Source organism: Clytia hemisphaerica, unplaced genomic scaffold, assembly GCF_902728285.1.
Source record: "Clytia hemisphaerica strain Z4C2 unplaced genomic scaffold, Clytia hemisphaerica genome assembly, whole genome shotgun sequence".
Classification (NCBI taxonomy): Eukaryota; Metazoa; Cnidaria; class Hydrozoa; order Leptothecata; family Clytiidae; genus Clytia; species Clytia hemisphaerica.
This window is the reverse complement of record NW_027103918.1, coordinates 358,588-381,732: the sequence shown is the minus strand read 5'-3', so window position 1 is coordinate 381,732 and position 23,145 is coordinate 358,588. Positions and strand designations below refer to the sequence as shown.

General features: G+C 35.8%; 1 protein-coding gene across 1 annotated transcript; it reads right to left on the bottom strand.

Annotated features, from left to right (window-relative positions):
• Positions 1–1,601: 1,601 nt before the first annotated feature.
• LOC136809598 (uncharacterized) lies at positions 1,602–19,932 on the bottom strand. The gene is made up of 5 exons (XM_067066138.1): positions 19,843–19,932; positions 11,264–11,317; positions 10,364–10,910; positions 7,201–7,905; positions 1,602–2,720 (listed from the first exon to the last, which is right to left on the bottom strand). The coding sequence occupies exons 1-5, from the start codon at positions 19,894–19,896 to the stop codon at positions 1,999–2,001; spliced, it is 2,082 nt and encodes a 693-aa protein (XP_066922239.1). The 5' UTR covers positions 19,897–19,932; the 3' UTR covers positions 1,602–1,998.
• Between the last annotated feature and the right edge of the window lie 3,213 nt (positions 19,933–23,145).

Here is a 23,145-nt window from a genome sequence, read left to right as displayed (position 1 = left end):
TTAATTATTCTTGATTTTATTTGATTAAAATTGAAACATTTCAGGCAGGCATTAATCGTCAATACGGAAATAGATTTTCTTTCATTATGGTCAAAAACCTTATGGTACACCGATGTACTTTAATGGAATAAAATTTCGCGGGTGGCACTATTTGGTGGAAATATTTTAACGATTCTGTGACTTTAACTGTCAAATCATACATGTTGGTTGTTGAAATACACATTATTAGCGCTTCTTTGATGCCAGTAAACATTCAAATAGTATTTGTTTGATATATTTTGAGTTTTATTTCGCGGAGGAGACCCTCCCAAATATCCATTTGGACTTAATTTCGCGGATTCTCGCGGATGACACCCAAATCCGCGAAATCCACGAAATTTAATCCCCGCGAAAGTTTATCCCATTAAAGTACTTGAAAAGTCGAGACTTCAGTACGAAAATACTGGAGGGTCTCATTGATCTAGTGCACAGGCTTTAACGATTTTATTTGAGGTTGGAGCCCCGATTGGGGCTTACTTTCAGGGATATTTTTTGCCAAACCAAGTTGTGAAACTCTTCAAATACCCTGAATAATTAGTTGTCTTATCCAGACACATGATAAAAACTTTAAAAAGTTAAAACAGAGCACAAATTGATGACTTCATAGACAGGCAGCTGAGGTCACAAAAAAATTGGACGGGGTGCGAACAATCCCAAACCACTTTTAATTGAAAATATACAACCTAAATATCTAGAAACCATTAACCGGAGTTGTTGAAATTAATTACCGGACGTGTCCGGTAATATTTTAGAACCTGATGATGTCATGCGTGCCCATAGGCTAACTGAAAAAAATAAGAGAACCAACATAGACATATTATATACCGATCGAAGCGTTTTTAACGTAGATTAAGGAAATGGTCAGTAACCATATCTGAAAATTTTGCAATAAAAAGTTAGAACGCTTTTCCTTTATGTCCGTAACGTCAATTTTACCTGTCCGAGACGAAAAAAAAATCAAACTTTCAAACTTATCAAAATTGAAATCTAAGACGCCATTCGAAAGCTCTAAAAAATCGATATAGAAGACTTTTAAGTGGATATATATGATTTCTCAACCTAATTCGAGAAAATCGATCTTTAAGAACGTCATCAAAACTTCGGAAGCTTTTAACTTTTTATTATCAAATCTTTAGACATAGTTACTGACATTTTTCCTAATCTACGTCAAAAAACGCGTCGATTGGTATATAATATGTCTATGCTTTTTTCATAAAAATTTTCATTTTCCTTGTGACGTCATCAAATACGAAAATATTTTCGGACGCGTCCGGTAATTATTTTCAAACTGTCCGGTTGATGATTTTGTGTTCAGAAAGGTCATATCTATTGAAAGCAACTGTTTAAAGTTTGCTCGCAAACTTTGTAGCTACTGCACTTTTTAGGTGACCTCAGCTGCCTGACTATCAAGGTATAGAAAACGAATCGAGTTTTGGTGTATGTGTTATTTTAGAATTTATAGAATTTATGTTACTATATGCAAATTTGAAAAATATACACTATATAAATATATAAAACAAACCCCAGAAACAAAGGCACTGTTTGCTTGTTCAACGCACGGCTTTCCTATACTATGCTTAAACTATCATCAAATTTACAAGACAAAAAGAGAGTTCTTTCTCGGTTTGAGGAGCCCTTCAATTCAGCAAGTCCGAGTAAGATAACCAACCAAAATATACATAAAATTCTTATAAAAGTCCTATAAAAGGTCTGTTAAATTGTAAAAATTCTTCATAAATTCCAATAAAAATTATGGGAATGTAAAATTTTCCTCAAAAGGTGGGCATCAACTTGACATCAAGTCATTGTATTTAAAATTGTGCATAACGTTAAAACACGCCATATATCTTAATAAAAATGTACAAAATTATAAAGGTTTTAAAGAAAAAAAAGTCTTATCGTTTGAAATGGAAATGTTTGGCACTAAGTTTTCCAAAGACAAATCACTTTTTAGATGTTTCAGATGTTTTCAATCTCAGGTTTTTCATCTGGTACATTTTTCAAATGATCGCCCAACAATAAAGCAACGTGGTCAAAAATCATGTTTGCTGCCTCTTGACTCACTCCATGCAAAACCTGATGGAATTTATAGAGTGACATGTCAGGTTTGCTTTGAATCATTCTTTTAACCATTTCTTCGGAGGGTGAAACGTTTCTCTGAAGGTTTTTTACTTGACTAATTTTTGTAATCTCGTGATCTTCCAGTTTAACAATATGAGAGCAAAAAGTCCGCCAGTCATCGTCCCTCACTCGGCAACTTCCGAGCATCACTTTGAACGGTTCCTGTTCTTCTTCTGATAACGCAGAAATGCAATTCTTCTCTACAAATGGCTCCAAATATTTCAGCAAATCAAGCCGACCTGGTAACTTCTCTTTTATACCATTGTGTATTTCTTTGACGCTGACTTTACGCTGTTTGAGAAAAACGACAATTCTGACTCCTATTTCATAGAAACAATGTGGTGAAAACCTTTGAATCTCCAAAGCGGTGAAAATCTTCATTTCTGATTTGCTTTCATCTCTTTCTCTTGATAAACTGAAATTGTCGGAAATCTTTTTCCATAATGGTGGCTGATTTACTCCACAATCGTCCAGAGTCGTGTAGAATTCTCTCAATTTCCCTCGATTTTTAGACATTTTCGTTATATAGCATGAAATGGTGACACCTTCATTGAGTAATACTGAAAGTTTAGGAAAAAGCATTGAATTATGGCAATCTCACAAAAGATTCTAGGAACTAAGTTATGGCGCGCCGAATTACTTTTTATTACCAACTTTTTTTTCGACACCAACTTTTTTCTTATTTTCCGATACTAACTCTTGTCTCGATTACCTGCTAACGTTGATTACTCAAAGTGTAAAAAGGCCTTTACGTTTATATAGCGCGCGGTAAATACATGCACATACGCATCCGATCACAAATTTCTGTAAAACCCGAAGGGCTAGATGAAGCAAAACAAGTGATACTTTTATGGACCTACCTGGTTATGCATTTAACAAATATAATTGATATCTACGTGAGCATGACCGTTAAACAATCATTCACAACACAAATAGTGACGATCTATTAAAATTAGTCGTTTGTTTCTTATAAATAAAACGTTTAGAAACCAAAATTTCATGCTCTTGAAATAATCTTTCATATTCAAGACTTCGTGAGCAAAAAAAAAACATCTACACATCATCAAAAAATTGAGTAATAATTTGGCTAAGAACATTGATGTATGCTTATTAATAGTGATCCTTATAAATAAAGATGCGTTTTTTGAGCTGAAAAATCTTTTTTACAAAAATCTGCTTGAGCCATCTTTTACCTACTTTCATGCAAAAAAATCAGAAAAAAAACAATGATCCAATATTTCACAAAGTCCAAAAAACCCTTTTTTAGCCGTTTTTTGGCCTAAATTTGCCCAAAAACATTTTTTTTCGAAAATCGGGCTCCTTCACATTCGAGGGTTTATAGTTATGCATCTTTGTGCAAAAAATCATAAACAATGAAAGAGCCAATCTCGAGAAAAGCTAATACTTAAGTAATTGATAATGTGCTTATAAAAAAATATAGAACTTGGCCACTTCTTCTATAAAAACACGCTAAGCAACCAAAATTTCATGTCTAAACACACATACTCTCTAAAAGTAGCAAAAAAAACATCTATCTCATAAAGAAATTGAGTAATTTGACTAAGAACATTGATGTATGCTTATTAATAGTCATTCTTATAGATAAACATGCGTTTTTTAAGCCAACAAAATCTTTTTGCAAAATTCTGCTTGAGCCATCTTTTACCTATGATGGCATTCTACTTTCATGCAAAAAATCAGAAAAAATTAATGATCCAATTTTTCACAAAGTCCAAAAAACCCGTTTTTTAGCCGTTTTTTGGCCCAAATTTACCCAAAAATTTTTTTTTTTGAAAATCGGGCTCCGTCACATTTTGGCCACCACCATTTTGCACCTTTGCACCAAAAATCAAAAGATTTCTATGATTCAATCCTGAGAAAAGTTGGTAACAGACGAACGAACGAACGAACGAACGAACGGACGGACGGACGGACGGACGGACGGACGAACAAACACAGGTTAATTTATAGGACCTCCACCGGGGTAGGTCCAAAAAAGTGAACATCGGAAAAAATATTTCTGCTATTGTTTCCAAAAATCCGCAAAGCTTCTGATTGGTCAAGAGCTGAAATTCTATTATAATGTCACGTGACTTAGGATTTCCTATCTAACTTCGCCATCTAGCCCTTCGGGCACTACTACATCATTGCCGATCATCTATTCTGCTCTAAAGGCGTGATTGGCGTGATGACGAGTTTCAAGCCCGAAGTGCTAGAGGCGAATTTTTAACCCTTCTCAGGCAAGATTATTATTATTACACATTATACTAATCAGGTTGGGTGGGCGAGATAATAACCAAAAAGGTTGACGTCGTAAAAAAGAAGTTTCGTATCTGGGTCGAAAAAAGTGGGTCGAAAAAAAGTTGGTGTCGGAAAAAAAGTTGGTGTCAGAAAAAAAAGATGGTGTCGGAGAGAAAAGATGGTATGGAAAAACATGAAGTTGGTCGCAAAAAACGAAAAGTTGGTATCAGAAAAAAAAATTGATGTCAAAAAACAAAAGTTGGTGTCGAAAAAAAAAGTTGGTGTTGAAAAAAAAGTTGGTAATAAAAAGTAATTCGGCGCGCCATACTAAGTGACGGCAAAAAATCGATGTCAAAAGTTTTTGGCAGTTTCCAAATTTTGCTTGAAAAATATTGAGGGATTGAATTTAGCCTGCCAAACTTTGTAAAAAAGTAGATTGCAAGTCGACCGTCTTAACAAAAAAAAATTCCGGATCCTTGTTGAGGCAAGATTAAGGTTTTTATCTTCTCCTCATAAAGTGCTCGATAAATCAATAAATCAGTATTATGTTGAGGGTTGACTAAGCTCTTATTTCATCATCAAAAGGGGGTTTAAGACGGATTTTAATACACCCCTGCAAACAAGATTTAAGTTTTGAAAATAAATAAATGAAACTTTGATGAAGGAGGGTCAACCGTCACATATGGGGGGATTTCAAGGTTTTGAGCTTTTACGACTATGGCAGAAATTAAAGGTCGCATTAATCAGAACGTGAAATGTTTGCATATTAGAAAGGGGGCAAACTAAGAACGAAAAAAAAGTAACCTAACTTTGGATAGAAAAAGTAAACTTTCTGAAAATTGAATAGAGTAGTAAAATCTTAATTGATGAAAAAAAAATGATCAACTCAAATTTCTGGTGTTTGACCAATCTAACCATCAGGGACGGAAAGACATCTACCAAAGTTTAGTTCTTAATGTTTTTACAACAGATCCTTTTACGGGTTGGCGGAAAACAAGGGTTATAATCAGGGAAATCGTTCGCCGTCGCAACTATATCAGCTTTATTGTCCAGTAAATGAAGGGAATAGGGGACATATTTTTCAACGCAAATTAGCGGTGGTTTTCTGTGATTGCATACCACGTTAATTTGAAATGTTTTTCAACGAGAAAATCGACCAACGTGTTATTCGAAGGCTCTCGAACAGCATAATGAAGGAGGACAAACCGTCAGAATCGGTGAAAAAATTCATAAACTTTAGAATTCGATGGCATTAAGAGAATGGCAAAATGTACAAGGCATTTTCCGATTAAATGGAACGTAAAAGAATTTCTTTTTCCTTGGCGAACGAGATTCAGAAAAAAGGGTTTATCTTGTTTTATTGCCACAGGGACTAACTCTCTGGCTCCAGAGGTGGCAAGGGGTAAATAAATCTGAGTCTTCTCATCGTCATAAGCTGAAAAAAAAAAGATCTCACTTTAAAGTCAATTTCAAGATGCCCAACAAAATTTTACCAATATGCATTAAAGATCAAGCAACGTATCTTACATTGACAGTAAAACAATTAAAACATTATTTGAGAATCCTTTTGTTGAGTCTCGTTTTAAGGAAAGGCTGAGTAAACCTTTAAGAAAAAGTGGGGGCAGCGAAAAGAGAAGTGTAGGCATAATAGAACTCATAGGTGGGGGGGGGGGGAGGTCCCACCTAAAGGGAATTTAGGAAAAGGAAAGGGGGGAAATCCAAGATCCCAGGGAAAAAAATGATATCCCAACGAAAAAGATAGAATAAACGAAAACGTTTTAAAAATAAAAAGAGAAAAGTTTAGTTTAAGGGGGGGGGGGGGGGGGGGAGGGGGGGGGGGAGGGGGGGAGAGGGAGGAGGGGGAAAAGGGGAAGGGGGGAGGGGGGGGGAGAAGGGGAGGGGAAAAAAAAAGAAGGGAAGAGGGGGGGGAAGGGAAAAAAAAACTGAAGGGGGGGGGAGGGAGGGGGGGGAAAGGACAAAGGGAAAGGGGGAAAAACCAAAGGGGGGGGGGGGGGGGGGGGGGATCACAAAAGGGCAAAAATTTTAACAACCTGGAAAAATTTTTTTGGCTCCTTGATATTCGTTGCCATTAAGAGGAAAACACCTTTCACCAAAAAGTGGACGTTCATTTCGTTCTTACGATCGGACAAAAAAGTGGTTTGTCGGACCGAGAAAAAGAGGGGAAAAAGAGTGTGGTGAAAAAGAAAAATGGTTAAAAAAAAAAAAGTTGGTGAAAGGTGGTTGTGTGAGAGAAAAGAATTGATAAGTGGTGGAAACTAAAAAGTTGGAAAAAAAAAAAATGTACTTTGTTGAAAAAAAAGTGGTAATAAAGTCAAAAAGTAACTAAGTAACGGCAAAAAAATCGATGTCAAAGTTTTTGGCAGTTTAATTTTTGCTTAAAATATTGAGGATTGAAGGTTTAACTTTGTAAAAAAAAGTCGATTGTCTTAAAAAAAAAATTACTAAAAAGGTTTTCCGGGCATTTTATAATGACGTCGATTTTCAATACAAACCCCTGCAAACAAGATTTTCAAAAAGTTTTGAAAAATAAATTTCTAAAAATAAATGAAACTTTGATGAAATAAGAGCTCAGTCAACCGTCACATATGATTTATTTCTGTTTATTTCAAGGTTTGAGCTTTTACGACTATGGACAGTAGAAATTATGAAAGAGTCGCAATTATATCAGAACGCCGTGAAATGTTTGCATATTAGAAAGCTTTTAAGGCAACTAAGAACGACTTAAAAAAAGTAACCTAACTTTGGATAGAAAGATTTGTAAATAAGAAATAAACTTACTTTCTGAAAATTGAATCAGAGTAGTAAAATCTTGACAATTTCTGATGAAATCAACAAAATGATCAACCTCAAATTTCTGGTGTTTGACCAATCTAACCATCAGCTCACGGTGACGAAGACATCTACCACATTTGTTAGTCTTAATGTTTTTACAACAAGATCTCCTTTTACGGGTCATGGCGGAAAACAAAGGGTTATAATCAGGGACATCGTTCGCCGTCGCAACTATATCAGCTTTATTGTCCAGTAAATGAAGGGAGATAGTGTCGGACATATTTTCAACGGCATAAATTAGCGGTGTTTTCTGTGATTTGCATACCACGTTAATTTGATTTTCATGTTTTTCAACGAGAAAATCGACCAACGTTTTATTCGAAGGCTCTCGAACAGCATAATGAAGGAGTGACAAACCGTCAGAATCGTTGAATGTTTCCATGTCAACAATATTCATAAACTTTAGCAATTCGATGGCAATTTCGTTTTGGCAAAAGAGAATGGCAAAATGTACAATCGTTTGCATTTTCCGATTTAAATGGATCCGTAAAATAATTTCTTTTTCCTCTGGCGAACGAGATTCATCTTTCAAAAAATTGTTTATCTTGTCTTTATTGCCATTGCTTAAGGCGTTGACTAACTCTCTGGCTTCAGAGGTGCAAGTGGTATCAAATAACTTCTCCTCTATCTGAGTCTTCTCATCGTCATAAGCTGAAAAAAAAAAGATCTCCACTTTAAAGTCAATTTCTAAGATGCCCAGACAAAATTTACCAATATGCATTAAAGAGCATCAAGCAACGTATCTTCTTACATTTGCTTGCACAGTATTTTTTAACAAATGAAAACATTATTTTGAGAAATCCTTTTGTTGATTCTGCTTTTTAAGGATAAGAGGCGTGCCTTCTTGTAAACTATATCTTTAAGAAATAGAGTGCGGGGTCATCGAAAAGAAAGGAATTGTAGTCCTCGCATAATAGAACTCATAGTGTGCAAGGGGGTTCCAGGTCCCACCTAAAAATTTAGGTCACACCTAACCCCAAAAATCCCACCTTCAATCCAAACTCCCAGATCCCAGCTAAAAAAAATGATATCCCAACGAAAAATTATACCAATTCGATTAACTAAACAAAAATTCTTACTGTTTAAAAATAAAAAGGAGAAAAGTTTAGTATAGTAAAAGAATTATTTATAGAATATGAAATTTAGAAAAAATTATAATTAAATTGGAAATACGAAAAAACTAACATTAACTTTTATCAAAACACCAAAAATCCCACCTAAAGAAATTAATCTCCACCTTAACTTTCTCCCACCTAAAGCCTGAAAATTTCCAAATCCCACCTGGAAATTTCCGACCCAAAACATCAAACCCTCCCCCACTATTCTGGGGGGGGGGGGGTGATGTGCACACAATGGAACTCGAACCCCTTACTATTGGAGAGAGCTTAGTAAGGAGGCAAATATCCCAAAATACAAAATACAATGAGATATAACTGCAGGGGGGGGTACCAAGTCAGTGTACTTGATTTTTTGGATTTTTTCAAAAAAATTAGACCACCACCCTTTTTAGTACACTGTACTAACTTTCTTCCACGGTCGGGGCTTTGACACCACCCTTTTAGTACACTGTACTAACTTTTTTTCACGTTCGGGGCTTTGACACCACCCTTTTAGTTTTAGTACACTGTACAAACTTTCTTCCACAGCCGGAGCTTTGATACCACCCTTTCAGTACACTGTACTGACGTTTTTCCGCAACTAGATTTTTATTACCACCCTTTCAGTACACTGTACTGACTTCTCCATGACCGGATTTTTGATACTACCCTTTTAGTACACTGTACTAGCTGTTTTTTCGATCAGATAAGTTTAGAAACTACCCCTTATAGTGCACTGTTCTAATTTCTTCTTAGCCAGATAAGTTTAATTGCCACCATATACAAAGGTTTTGAAGCATTTTGCTAGGAAAAGCACCAAATTATATAAAAGGAAAGATTTGAATATTAAGATACTTGAATCCTTATATAGTACAAACACTGAAACAATGAAACAGACAAAGCAAAGTCAATCAAATACAGTGAAATTAGCTGAAATTAGCACGTCAAAACACTCAAAACCAACTTTGAGTTACTCCAGGTAAGTGACTTACCGGACGTGCGGCCATTAAGGGTAGGTTTTTTGGACTTTGGAAAGTGCACTGTAAGGGTTGATTTGTGAGCAAGTGGGAAAAAGTGCACTGTAAGGGTGTAAAATTTTATAAAATACCAAATTTTGAGGTAAAATTTGAGAAATTTCAAAAAATTTTGCCCTGAAAAGGGCAAAAAATTTCGAAAAATGACACTATAAGGGTCAATCTTCAGCCAAATTTTTCCTGCACTGTAAGGGACCGATTTTAGGGACCTGATTTTTGGCCAAACGTACGGTCATTTTCACCCCCTCCCCCCGGTGATTTCACTTATATACAGATTTTTTTCAATTAACATCAATCCAACAAAACTAAAAAACATAAAACAATAGAGCGAATTTGTTTTTATAAAACTTGAAAGCTTCGATTCGAACGTTTACACATTTAAATTCTTGTTGTTGCCATAATGTAGATAGGGCCTTAAAGAAAACGTAAACAAGATTGGAATTAAGGCCGGTCTCCACTTGCGCATGCTGCAACTCTGAAACAAATCCAATCAAGTAAACAGGAAACATTGGGAGAAAATCAGTGTACCAATTTGTATAGCTTAACCAGCCTTGACCTGAAGGTCTCGGACCATCTTGGACCTGGCGGTCCATTAGTACAATGTACTAACTTCTCAGTGTGTATCAATTCAGAACACCACCCTTTTTAGTACAGTGTACTAACTTTTTCATTGTATTTTTCTCAGAGGACCACCCTTTTAGTACACTGTACTAACTTTTTCATTGTATTTTTCTCAGAGGACCACCCTTTTAGTACACTGTACTAACTTTTTCATTGTACTTTTCTCAGAGGACCACCCTTTTAGTACACTGTACTAACTCAATTTAATCTAAAAAATACACCACCCCACCAGCTATGGGCCAGTACACTGACTCGATACCCCCTGGATATAACTTGGACGTCGGTCTTTAATTGAACGATTTCCTGTTATATCTGATCGTTTGAGTTAAGGAAACTCTACTGTAATATGATTCTTACCTAATAGATGTAGGATATCGTTTTTATGTGTCATTTTAGCCAGCTGGTATGGGGTCTTGCCTTTTTTGGACCTTTTGGTCTTAATGTAAGGCGCTTTCTCGCAAATCATCGTCACAATATCTCTCATAATTTGCCTATCCCTTCTTTTTCCACCACACAATAAATGCAAAAATGTTTCACCAAGCTTTTCATCCTGCGCTAGAGGGTCATCACCTCTGTCTAGCTTGGCTTTGATGGCACATTTATTCAGTTTGTTTTGATATAGTTTGTAGAATGGGACCTTTTCAGGAGTATTTATCATTTGTCGCACAGCCTTTATCAAATCAGGATCTTTCTTATCATCTTTAGTATTCTCAACAATATAAGTAAATATTTCATCTTTTAATGCATTCTGAAACACTGTTTCTGCATTGTGGTAATTTGCGTCAATATATCGTTTGATTGAAATGTATTCGTTTGAACCATTGGGCTGCCAAGAAATATTTAATTTTAATTGAACTTTATCATCGTTTCGTTTGACATTGAGATATTGACCGTCAGGATTATCCTAAAAAGAATCCAAGTAGGATTGTAATATACGTGTGAAGTAAAAGTTCGAGTTTTTTTCTGTGGGCAATTTTATTCATTAAGGTGGGGTCGGATCGGTAGTTTGATGTAGGGATCAATGCCAGGTGGGTGGTCAAGATTGGATGATGAAAAACAACTGAAATTCCATTTAATTAAGCGTGTACTAATTCTTGTTTTGCTTTGCGTTCTTTAACCAATACCTGAACTCTAACAAATAATATACTGAGTTACTACTTAACCCTTACATCTTTTTTTAAAAGGATGCATTTCATTAAGACAAGGTCAAAGTGGAAAAGACAAGGCTTAAAAAGTTAAAGAATTTATTTCACATACATTTTCATCCAAGGGATCATCTGCTTCTATTGTATCTTCATTTTTGCCATCATTCTGAAAAATTAGAAATAATTTATCAAAATGATTTTACTAATCTTACTCAAGTCCGTCTGATACAGTGTGCCATCTTTGTCTTAAATCAATAAAATGTTTTACAGTACTAGTAGGCAAGTTCCCAAAAATAAACATTTTTAGTTATTAGGTCATAAAATAATAATACTATAATAATAATAATAAATATTTTGAGTCTCTCTAAGACCACCAGTTAAGCAAAACCCTGATTGCGAGATGATCACTGCATCAAACAATGCAAGCTTTCCCAGGCTTTCCCTAAGAAAAGGTTTCAGTGGTTGCGCAAATTTGCCATATAATGTTCTTGCCCAGAAAAGGTAACAATGAGGGAAAATTATTAAGTTTCTTCAATCAATTTTAAATTCCCTTGGTCAAAGGTTGCTTAATTTAATCTCCTTTGCAAAAATCCAATTTTTCGCTCCTAAATTCGAAAGTTTAGTCTCTGTAAGGGCTGGTTTGGGAGGTCTGGGCTCTACTTTTATTCATTAACCCTAGTTAGAGGATGAATAACTTTTATTGGGTTGATTTTTACGGTATTAGATAATCCTTTTTTGGAAACTACGTATACAATTTCCGATCTAACGATATATGAAATGGCCATATTTTCCGAGATGACCTCTAGGCTAACATTTTTTCGCTGATGTCTGCAGAAAGTGGGCTGAAACAGGGAAAAAAAGGAAAAATTTATTTGGGCTCCCGGACAGAAATTGTTTATTTAGGTCTGTGCCAAATTTAATGTTTTTTTGCAAAAAGTGTACAATTATTTTATTGGCCCACACTGGCCTCACTACTTTCCAAAAATTGATTTCTCAAAATATCGGTTCTTTACATTAAAAAACTATATCGTTTTCTTGCTAAAAGTGAAAAAAAGTTGAAGCATGAATGTCTTATATGATATATGAAACAGTTTGACAAAAATGGACCATGAAAGGGATCTGCAGGCCAAATATCTCAAACCATCTGATTATCCCTTTAAAGAAATGAGCTTTGAACTTTGCAGAAAACCTTTAATAAACCTTGATTAGAATCACTAATGTTTGCAATACTTTGACTTGATTTCAGTAGTTTGAGTGTTTTCTCTGCAAAACTTTTTTTGTTCAGTTTGCCAACAACACCTTATTTCTGCCTAAATTGAATTACAAATGATCTCAAATTTGTCTGCTCCAGGGTATCATTTTGAGTTAAAACACCTGCAAACTCCCTCACACAGGACGGGTGGACAACATTTTCAATCATTTTCTAAAGTTAGGAGTACACAGGGTGATTAAAGCTTTACACAATAGACCTTTTGCTAGTTGCAATGTCATGTTGAATGATTTAAAACTCATCTACTTTCAAACCAATCACATTTAGGTGAAATCGAAAGTGCAGCATTGGCCCACAGAAAAGTCCAATAAATGCGTTTTCTTTATATTGTATTTTCTCTGAAGGATTAGAGCTACACTGATAGAATATATATAGTGCCCCGGATCATCAATGGATACTGTAGTGCTCAATTATCACTATCCCTTTATTTTTATTTCTGGAATTTTTGCAAAAAAAAAAAGGGAAAATAGAAAAGTGAATTTGAAAAATCTTCTATGTGACTCTTTTTTGCAAACTGATTTTTATCCTGCTTCTGTGGGATTTTAGCTTCTTGTGCTTGTGTGCAGCATTGAGTATAAAATCCAAATATGTGTTTCCCGTAAATTTTGTATGGAGAGTTAGGGCTATACTGACAGGATGCATTATGCATTATACTGTAGATTCATCTATTATCAACACCCCCTTTAATCTCAACACAGGATCTGCAAAATAGTAAAAACAAACCTTTAATAAAATTCTTGGTAAATATACTTATATCGAACAAGTTCATCCATCAAGCGAGAAGTTCTGTTAAAACATTTCAATTCTTTCAATAAAAAACATTCAAATGGGAAGCCATTTCAAACAACATGAAACGTGCTTGCACATTTTTTTGTGTCCGTCATTAACATTTTATAACTTTACTACGCTGCCAGTCATGTGATAAAAATTATTTGCGCGCTTTCTTATTACTTATCGTTGTAAGCACACACTCGAGGCACCAAGAGGCCGCACACTCATTTGTCTCCTTATTTTCATTTTGATCACCCAGACAGCTGGGTGGAGTTGTTTGCGGTATGGCAGTCACATTAAATTTAAAAGGAAACCAGGTTCTTTTTATTATTTTTGGTTCACGGTAAAGGCCAACTAAAAAAACCCTTGCACGCAAAAAGTTTTTTTAATTTGGATATCTTTTCGTGTGGAAAGCATGTTAATTAGTGTTTAGTGATGACTTCTCATACATCAACAATCTGTGACGTGATAGGAAGAGTACGATTTAATGATTGATATTGGTAATTTTGATATATATTTCGAGTTAGGTACAGAAATCACCTATACTTGCAATATATCTCTAATCTTAATTTTTTGAGAGCTTTCCAAAAATATACAACAGGTCTTTTTTTTCTCGAGCTAAAATTTTTTTTAATTTTTGACCCTACGATTTTTGCCTGAGACCGTCATATTTGTTTGAAAATCACACCAAAGTGTCCAAAAAAAAATTGGAACCTAAAAGTAATGTCGACATCCGTCTTCTAATTTTGACAGCCTCCTTTATAGATAGGAATAATAGTAAGGTCGAAATCACTGATATGATCCTCTCCGGGAGAGAGTTATATCGGATCGCCCAAAGATACCTTCATTTTTTTATTTTATTTTCTTATCCACGGATCGCTGATAGTCACCTTTCCGGGGGTTTTGTTGTTTGGAATTGATTGACTAACAGTTAGGTAGGGTCAGGGTTGCTAGTAACGCCTTGTCACTGTGCCGGGTGCATACTCGGCGCCTTGGGCCCCGCAGGGTTGCTAGTAACAGCTCGAATTTCAGTCAGGTTAAAAAAAGGTGTACTTTTACCCATATTATAATAACATTACCCCCGTCTTTTGCCAGTTCGGTATAACATGTTATGAATTGCGTGAGTTTGCTGTGCGGCGATGGCTCAACGGACAGCTTGGTAAAACCCGTGTGTTTTCATTATGTAAACGAAAGTACTTACACATAGTTGTGACGTCAAGAAAGTCAAAACGGTAGAGAACATCGTAAATTCCTTGTCAATTAAGTAGTATAAAAAAACGAATCAATCGTAACTTGCATAACAGCTTTCGTTTTCCAAAAGGAGAATTAAAAACGGCGCATTACATTTAATGCGTGAGTGACTTTTTAAGCTATAAAAGTTGAATACCAGGCGACTATATTCGAAAAACTTAATGTCATAAATGCTTCGCACGAAAGTGGACACCTGCCTTTATGGAATGAATTTGGCATAAATTTGCATCGATTTTAGATGGACTATATTTGGCAGTCAGAAAAATCCTTGGGCATTTGCACGGGGTGTGCATTTGCAACGGGTTTTCCCCCGGGGGGAGGATCCTAGGGTTGCGATCTGACGAGGGGGGTGCCGCCCGACATTCGACCCTCGGACCCTTAACGAGACTAAAAAGGAGAAAACAAAGGAAAATTTTGTGAATTTTCCGACCCTTACCGGGACTTTATCCAAAAAAGGTACTCTTAAGGGTGGCACATACCGTACTTCCATTTGCCTAAGTACCCCCTGGGTTTTTCCCTACCCTGTGCAAATGAGCTAGAACGCGTCAGACAAATACGCCAATTTCAACTTTAAAGTGAAAACGGGGGAAAATGAAGATGAACGGGGCTTTCATTTTTTCTTTACAAGATTCATTCTTTAAATCTAATAAGGTATTGTGCCCATTGAAAAATTTTTCACCCATTCAATCTTTTTTATATCATATAGAATACTATTCAGCGATGCCTAACAATCCTAAATACACCACTGCATCAAATTCATATCCGTTTTCTCTTACTAAAGATTATAGACTTACTTACTTCACTGCTAACAAAAGCGACTGATGATCCGTTGATTTCAATACTTTGAAAGTTCAAGTTCAAATGATGTTTTTACTTTATTTTTATTCAGGAAAAACGGATCAAATGAAGCGAGACGTTTTGTCAATATCACATAATCATTGCGGACTGCTTTCACTAAACTTGAGAAGTGTCCGAGACAATGTAAGTTACATTGTTATATGTATGAAACAATTATCTCATCTATGTTGAAATCTAGATTGTTTTTTGTGCTTCTCATCAATTAGTGTGCGTTGTTTCTTGTCACCGTAACTTCGGCAGTTTATCTAACGAGCTTTTTGAGTTTGAGCGACTGTCAATTTGTCTAAAGTTTGAAGCTGAAAAATCTACTGTACCATGGATCTTCTAACGGTCATATGAATGATAGTATTTTTAATTGTTCTTCTTTATTTAGTTACCGATTGTTACCATTATGAGCTGTTCAGGGAGAGCGTGCTGCTTGAGAGTCGTGAAGAAGAAAATAAGAACCACCTTTTTTATTAAATTTAACAATTCATAAAATAATATACGTTACGAAATACATAAAACATTTAAAAAAGTGGCTCGAAAATTAAAAATGAGGTCACTCCCTGGTAAAAATTCTTGAAAAGTTCTTGAAAAGATCTTATCAAGAAACTTTGCTTATTCTTTTTCAGTTTCTTACTACGAACGTGCCAAGATCTTTCAAGATCTTTCAAGATCTTTGACGATCTGATAAGACTTTTTTATAAGTTTTGAATAAGATTCTTGTCCCTTACAGTGATTCAAGAATCTTGCCGGAATCTTAAGTAAAAATAAGTCTACGCCAGCAGTTCTACCCGAAGGTAGGGGAGGGCGTCACTCTTTCTCCCTTGATAGCTCCACTTACCCTTGATCCTTCTCTTAATTGCTGAGCATCAAGCACAGAGGTACCAAGTACCATTTTGGGAATCTTTGGTTTGAACCGGCTGGGGGTCGAAACCACAACCTTGCGCACCGTAGCCGGATGCTCTACCACTGCACTACGGTCGCTGACGGAATCTTACTACTACTATCCCCCTTCAGTTATTGAATAAGGGCCGAAAGCTTTGCTCGAGTAACATCATTCAACCGATGACCTCGTGAATGCTTCTCATTAATCACCTATTTCATTAATAATACAATCAATGATAACAAACACACACAAGAAAAACTTACCGTATTTCGAATTTAACCAAAAACTGATTCGTAAATACTATCCTAAGAGATTGCTCTCCTTGAGTCTAAAGACTCCTTCTTATGAAAAACAATCATAACCAGAAATTTACATGTTTTTAAGATTCTTAACCCGAACTTAATAAGAACCACTAAGAATCTTAAAGCTTCTTTGTACATAATAGTTAGTTAAGATTTGGAAAGTCTCTTTATAAAAACGTTATAAGTTACGCAAAGAATCTTAAAATATTTTATGGCTCAAGATTCTGCTTAAGAACTTAATAAGAAATAATAAATTTTCTTACTATAAATATGCGGGAAGAATCTTGACAACTCTTTACAATTTCTTTACAAAATCTTTAAAGATCTTTTTGTTGGAAGAAATTTTCAAGATTGCCTAAGAATCGTTGTAAGATCTTACAAAGATTTTTTAAGATTCTTACTTGTTAAAGATCTTGAAAGATCTTCAACGATCTTTTCAGATCATATCAAGAATTCTTACCAGGGACTGATCATTACAATCAAGTTATAATAGAATATATACTGTAACTTCGTTGGTCTTTCTTTTCTTTCTGGGCGTTCTTTTCATTCTCTCACCACACGCACCACTGTCTCAATGCCGCCCCGGTGGAGCTTTTTGCTTATTCAGTGTGGATGAAAATTTCTATCTAATCGTATTGTCCCGATTGGGTTAGAAAATCTATATTCCAGCTCGAAGTTTACAATGGGGATGGTTTTGCAGGGCTCCACCGGATCTCTGACACAGGTATTCTCCGGAAGGCTTCCAGATTCTTGACTTCGCCAATGAATGTGTATCATTATGATATTACGACAGTGGAAATGTGGAAAATACACGTGTCATCTGGATAAATGATATTGCAATTGTGTTCCCATAAAAAATGAAAATGACTGAAATGAAAAAGAAAAAAACAAAATAGCACGAGAGAAGAATTGTTGTGATTCATCCAATCTAGACCACTGGAGACCTAGCAATGAGCATGGAGTGGCAAGATCAGGGTTCTGAAACATCGTTATCTCACAATGCCCGTATTCTAAATTTCGTATGTTCCGCATCCAAAAATATGACCGCGCGGACAAATTCCTTTGCCACAGCATTTTTTGAAAATTCTTTTAAAAGGGCCATTCGCGAAAGTTTATAGACAGAAAATAACATCTGTAAAACTGGGAATAAAAATTAACATTTACACACCCCCGTCTCCTTAAAGTAAAATGTAAGATTTATACACCCCTGTCTCGGTGAAGTTTTGAAATCCAGGTGGACTATGAAAAAGGTAAAATACACCGTTAGTATCGTTATAAGCATCTTTCAGCCTTTTCAAGACCTCGACCGAAGCATCTCCGAGCCTGTCAAATTTTACCCGATGAAAGTTCCCATTTCTCAATGCTCTTTATTTCTACTTGGCCTCCATATCCCTATCTCATCAAATGGAAATTTAAGGTAGTTTAAAGGAAAACCGTACCGAAATTCTCACGTCCTTTTTAAGTAAAAATTACATCGAATGGAAAAACATCGAAACAAGATATTTTTGCAGCTTGAACTAAAAGGAAAATCGAAATAAACTCGCTAAGAGGTGGAAAGTTTCACCCCTTGTCCCTTTTAATAAGCGTCACTGAGATAATATGATGTACCGCTTCCCCACTCTTCGGCCGTATTCATAAAAACTCTTTAACAGATATGAGGGATATGTGAGACAGGGGTGTGTTTCTTTTCGTAAAATTAGCCAAAAACTATGTCATCGTATTGGCGAATAAAAGCCATAAATAAAAGTCTCACCTGTCGTTCATAATTGACATAATTCTGTAACTTTTTTGTTACATTGTTTTAATTGATTTTCAGTTCGTTTATTCCCAAGATAATTACTTCGCACTTTTAACGACTTTAAAATCAACAATCATCGTTCGTTACAATTCATTACACATCGTGTTTTAGACGATTCCAATTTCAGATAACTTGAGCTCCACCGCAGATGATTGAAAAAGTCAATTCTTCGTGTGCTTCAACTTCACAAACTTCGCCAATCCTGGTGGTGATAAGATTTATATGAGAGTAATCGTCACGAAAAGCGCTAATAAAATATCGAAAAATGGAGATTCCCAAGATTGGCGAAGGTATCTTAAATCTTAGTTTAAAAAAATCTCTTTGATCTTTCTTTTTTTTCTTTTGTTAATTGCTTACGTCATTGATGACTTGCGAGATATTTCTCATGATGAAAACACACGGGTTTTACCAAGCTGACGGATAGAGCGCTGGCTTCCGAATTCGAAGGTCTTTCTTTGGTGGTGGTTTGAATCCCACTCGGTGCGAAAATTAGACTGGTCGAAATTGATGGAAAAATGATTGATAGGCATGAAAACTCAGTCAGAAATGAGAATCTAAGTCTCAGAAACTCAAACAGTCAGAAAAGAGAAAGACAGGATCAGAGATAAGAAAATAAAATAAAAACATGAAGGTAACTTTGGGCGATCCGATATAACTTCTTCCCAGCATGCTAATGAAAGTCAATCAGCGATTCTGACCTTCCTCAGTTTCTATTGTTCCTATCTCTAAAAAAGGGTGTCGAAATTAGAAGACGGATGTCGACATTAGACTAACTTACGGTAGCTTTCCAAAAATGTATAACAATTGCTTTGACCAAAACAATAGACCTTTTTTCAAAGAGGACGTCCTGTTGAATAATTATGTAGTCCAGCCATAAAAACAATGATAGAGCCATGCATAATTACTGTATCATGCATATTGTAATAATTATGCATGGTTTTATCATTTTTTTTCTGCTGGACTACATAATTATTGACATGCGGTCTCCTTCCATATATTTTTTGTGCATATCATCACTTGTATCTTTTCTGTAGTGTTAAATGGTAAATAAATACTTACTTACTTACTTACTTACTTACTTATTCAACAGGGTGGCCTCTTTGAAAAAAGGTCTCTCGGGAGCGACCTCGAAAAAACGAACAAATACACCTTTCCCGTAATTCGTAAAACTAATGCGCGCACATTATTTTGATGCTCTCCACCGTTTGGTCTCTGGAGGTAAAACAAACCCGTTTTTGCCTGCGTTCCCATAGGGAAGGTTGGTTCTGTCAAACAAAATCCCCTCAAATTTTAGTATGTTCAATCTATTCATCATATTATACCACCCTGAAAATATTTTGCCAAAAGAAGGTCGCTGTCAAAAGTTAGAGGCTCAAATCCCACTTTCCCTAACCCCTCGCAGGCAAAAACACATTTTTTACCTCCGAAACAATTTTATACACAACGGTGGAGCGCACATTTTCCCGGGTCATTTCTGGGAAATTTGAATTACGGGAAAGGTATTTCCCCCTACTAAATGTGCCAAAATTAAAGGAGACATGTCAATAATAGACAAATCTACGGTAGGTACCTGCTGTATGTAGGTCAAGAATGCAATGATACCATGAGTAATAGACAAAAACATATCTCGACAATAATAATCAAATAATCCAACAACAACGCTATTAAAAGGGTACGTAGAATGGATTTGCCAGCTTATAAAATATGGATGATGGGATAACCATGCAAGTTTCAATTATTGATAAATTCTGTTTCTAACCAAATGTGAGTTCAGTTTATACTATACTATACATGATGATATACATCACTTCAGATCTTGATGCTTTATAGTATAGTTCTTCAGTTGACTTCACTTCAAAACCTTATCCATAAAAAAATATAAAACTTTTAAAGTTTTATATCTCGCGTGTTTTTTTTCAGTCGGGTTCTGCAAAGATTTACTATAAAATCCATCATGACAGCATTATCGCAAAAATACGCTGACATTGCTTGACATTTTCTCGATAGATACTATACGGACTGTTGGTAAAGTGTAATACAATCCGCGGGAAATAGAATATTATGTAGCTGAGGCCAACTGTTCTGGGTATGTTCTTTAGGTTTTTCCCTGTTTTTGACGAATAGCGAAAGTGAAACCATGTAAAAGGTCCTGGACACCAATAGAGAATTCCCGGTAAAATACCCACCAGATGCGCTAACAAAAGTACATTCCTTTTCAATTAAGTTCCTTTGTTTCATATCATACCGTTATTTCTTTTACATTTTGGGTCGAAAGCCATCTAGGGTCCTTTTTGACAATTTTTATCAATCTATCGCCCAACCTCGTCCCCGTGTATTCCAGGCTTTATTTACGTTACTGATAGACGCCCAGGTTTCATGAGCCCCCCCCCCTAGCTCAGCGGACCTTAAATTCACGCAATCACGCAATTTTTTTCCCAAATTCACGCAATTTTTGTTCACTCAAAGCTTTTCAATTCACGCACTCACGCATTTTTTATTCTATTTTCACGCATTCACGCATGTGAAAAAGCCCATTCACGCATTCACGGGACAAATATCAAATGAGTTTTTGAGCGCGGTGATTGGTTGAAGCAAAACAATCGCACCAAAATCAAAAGCGCCAAGCACAAACATAAACAATAGAAACCAGTCGCTTTCGCTCTCGCTTTGTTTGTTTTGACGGTTTTGACTGAACAACCAGGTCAGATAGTCACATCATATCCCTTTCGAGCAGAACGTGGTATACGCAGAATGGATGATATGTTATAAGATTAGGCTGTAACAACCTCATTCCATGCCTAATCTTATCTTTTATTGATGATGAGATTTTCTATATGCAATCGTCTATAATACATTCCAACACCCGGTGCCCGCAACGATTTCATGCATCTCAAGAAGTATGTATAGTATCGTATAGTCTGTACACAAACCCGATATATACGGCTAATTTCAAAATTCATTACCGTAGAGAAACTACGCTACGATAATCGTGGGATACACTCTGGTACAGAGTAAGTATCGTATGGTACCGTTTTAAATGAGGGTGGCGTGAAAAGGATTGATAAGGTATTTGCGCAACCTCGTCCCCTTGTATCCCAGGCTTTATTTACGTTACTGATTGACTCTAGAGAATACCCTGGTGTAAAACAATACGTAATAAAATTCTGACGTTACAAAGATCAACAAAAATACAATGAAAAATGCAGAACGTCAAAAATTCAGTGAATCCGATGACACCGATAGCGATACGGAATCAAAGACCTCGTTCTTTCAACGAAAACTCGAAAACCTGAAGTCTGTTTCATCTTCAATCGTACCCTGAGTATCAGAGCAGGTTGAGTTTTCAAAGAACATATAACATATCAACCTCTGAGAACCAAGTAAAGAAATTTTATCGCACATGTGTCAATCTAATCACTGTAGAAAGAATCAAAGATGAAGAGCAAATACCGGGTGGGCAAAAAAAAACAAGTCCATATTTCATTCTTAATTGACGATAGATCGAAAAAAGATGTGCAATCACGATTTTGCACTTTTTTCTATAAGTATTTTCCCGATTTTTTGCCAAGTTTTAGCATCAAGTCTAAAAGTGAGAGGGAGATATTAAGAGTTTACGATTAGTGGTATTATTCGACTTGTTCAAAATACCTAAAGATTGACCTATTCAACCTATTCATCTAATATAATATAATATCTTTATTTTTTTCTATCCAAAGATGCCAGCTAAAAAAAACGAATAGCGCGTCAAACATCCGAATTTGAAATTTGGACTTGTTTTTTTAAGCCCACCCGGTATTACCATATATTACCATATACATTACTGTGGAAAAATATGTCATTTCTGAAAAAAAAGGTCCAAAAATTCCTAAAATTGAAGAAGATATCACGAAAAAGATGATTTTAAAGATCACGACTGAAAAATCATTCAGGTACATTCTAAAAAAAACACCGACATATCAGTCAAGCAGACTGTATCAACATACATGTTTATTATTGACGAATTCCTCAAAAACCTCCAAGTATAATTGAAACGAGTTTCTTTCAAAAGAAATCTTCTACATGATTCCCAAATGTACAACAGTAATTACTAAACTATTAACTATGGTAATGTTACTTCAATGGAATCGAAATAATAGACAAATATTTATGTTATGATTCGCTATCACTAACTCTTTTTAAAAAGCGTTGATGGCATTTCTGAGTTGTGTTATCAACGACGCGGAAAAAATATCAACTTTGAACTTAATCCAAGATCGTGGATTGTCGTCATGGTTACTTTTCTCAGCGTTGATTGCGCGCTGAATAGAATCTGGATTTGTCGGCAAAGGTCGATATATGATTTCGAACTGTGCTTTTCACGGAACTCCAATCGAACTGAAAGCCATCAAAATTGCAACTTCGCATGGTGCTTCAGCGTGGTTATCATCACTGCCAATCAAATCAAAAGAGTTCTCGCTGACGAAAAGGGAATTCTTTGATGCTATCTACCTCAGATATGGTTGGAATATGAAAAATCTCCCCAGCGAACTGCGTCTGTGGTTCGAAAGTTCAGTGTTGGCTATGCTCTTCAATGTAAAGTTGGTGGCTTTATCCACATGTGTCACAATGAGTTGGTGATCACTACCGCAAACTTAACGTCTATAGTTTGCAAAAACCCGGAGAAAGAACCGATCCTCCTAAAGCGATTTGACAATGATCCTTATCTCCGGGCTAATATCACACTGAGAGGATTTTGGCAGAAAAACTAGAAGGCATTTCTTGACGTGAATTCTTTGCTAGAAGTTATCACAGCCAAAATCTTGCTAGTGTAATACGAGGCTCATGGAGAAAGAGAAGAAGCGAAAATATGTCAATTACATTGTAGAACAGGAGA

Bases quoted from the DNA above. Each gene is read 5' to 3' on its own strand.
- LOC136809598 (XM_067066138.1), bottom strand. From the start codon at position 19,896: ATGTTTTTGTCTATTACTCATGGTATCATTGCATTCTTGACCTACATA. The intron at 10,911-11,263 runs GTATGTGAAATA...GATTCTTTTTAG, and splicing joins ATGATCCCTTGGATGAAAAT to GATAATCCTGACGGTCAATA. The intron at 7,906-10,363 runs GTAAGAATCATA...TTTTTTTTTCAG, and splicing joins CGATATCCTACATCTATTAG to CTTATGACGATGAGAAGACT.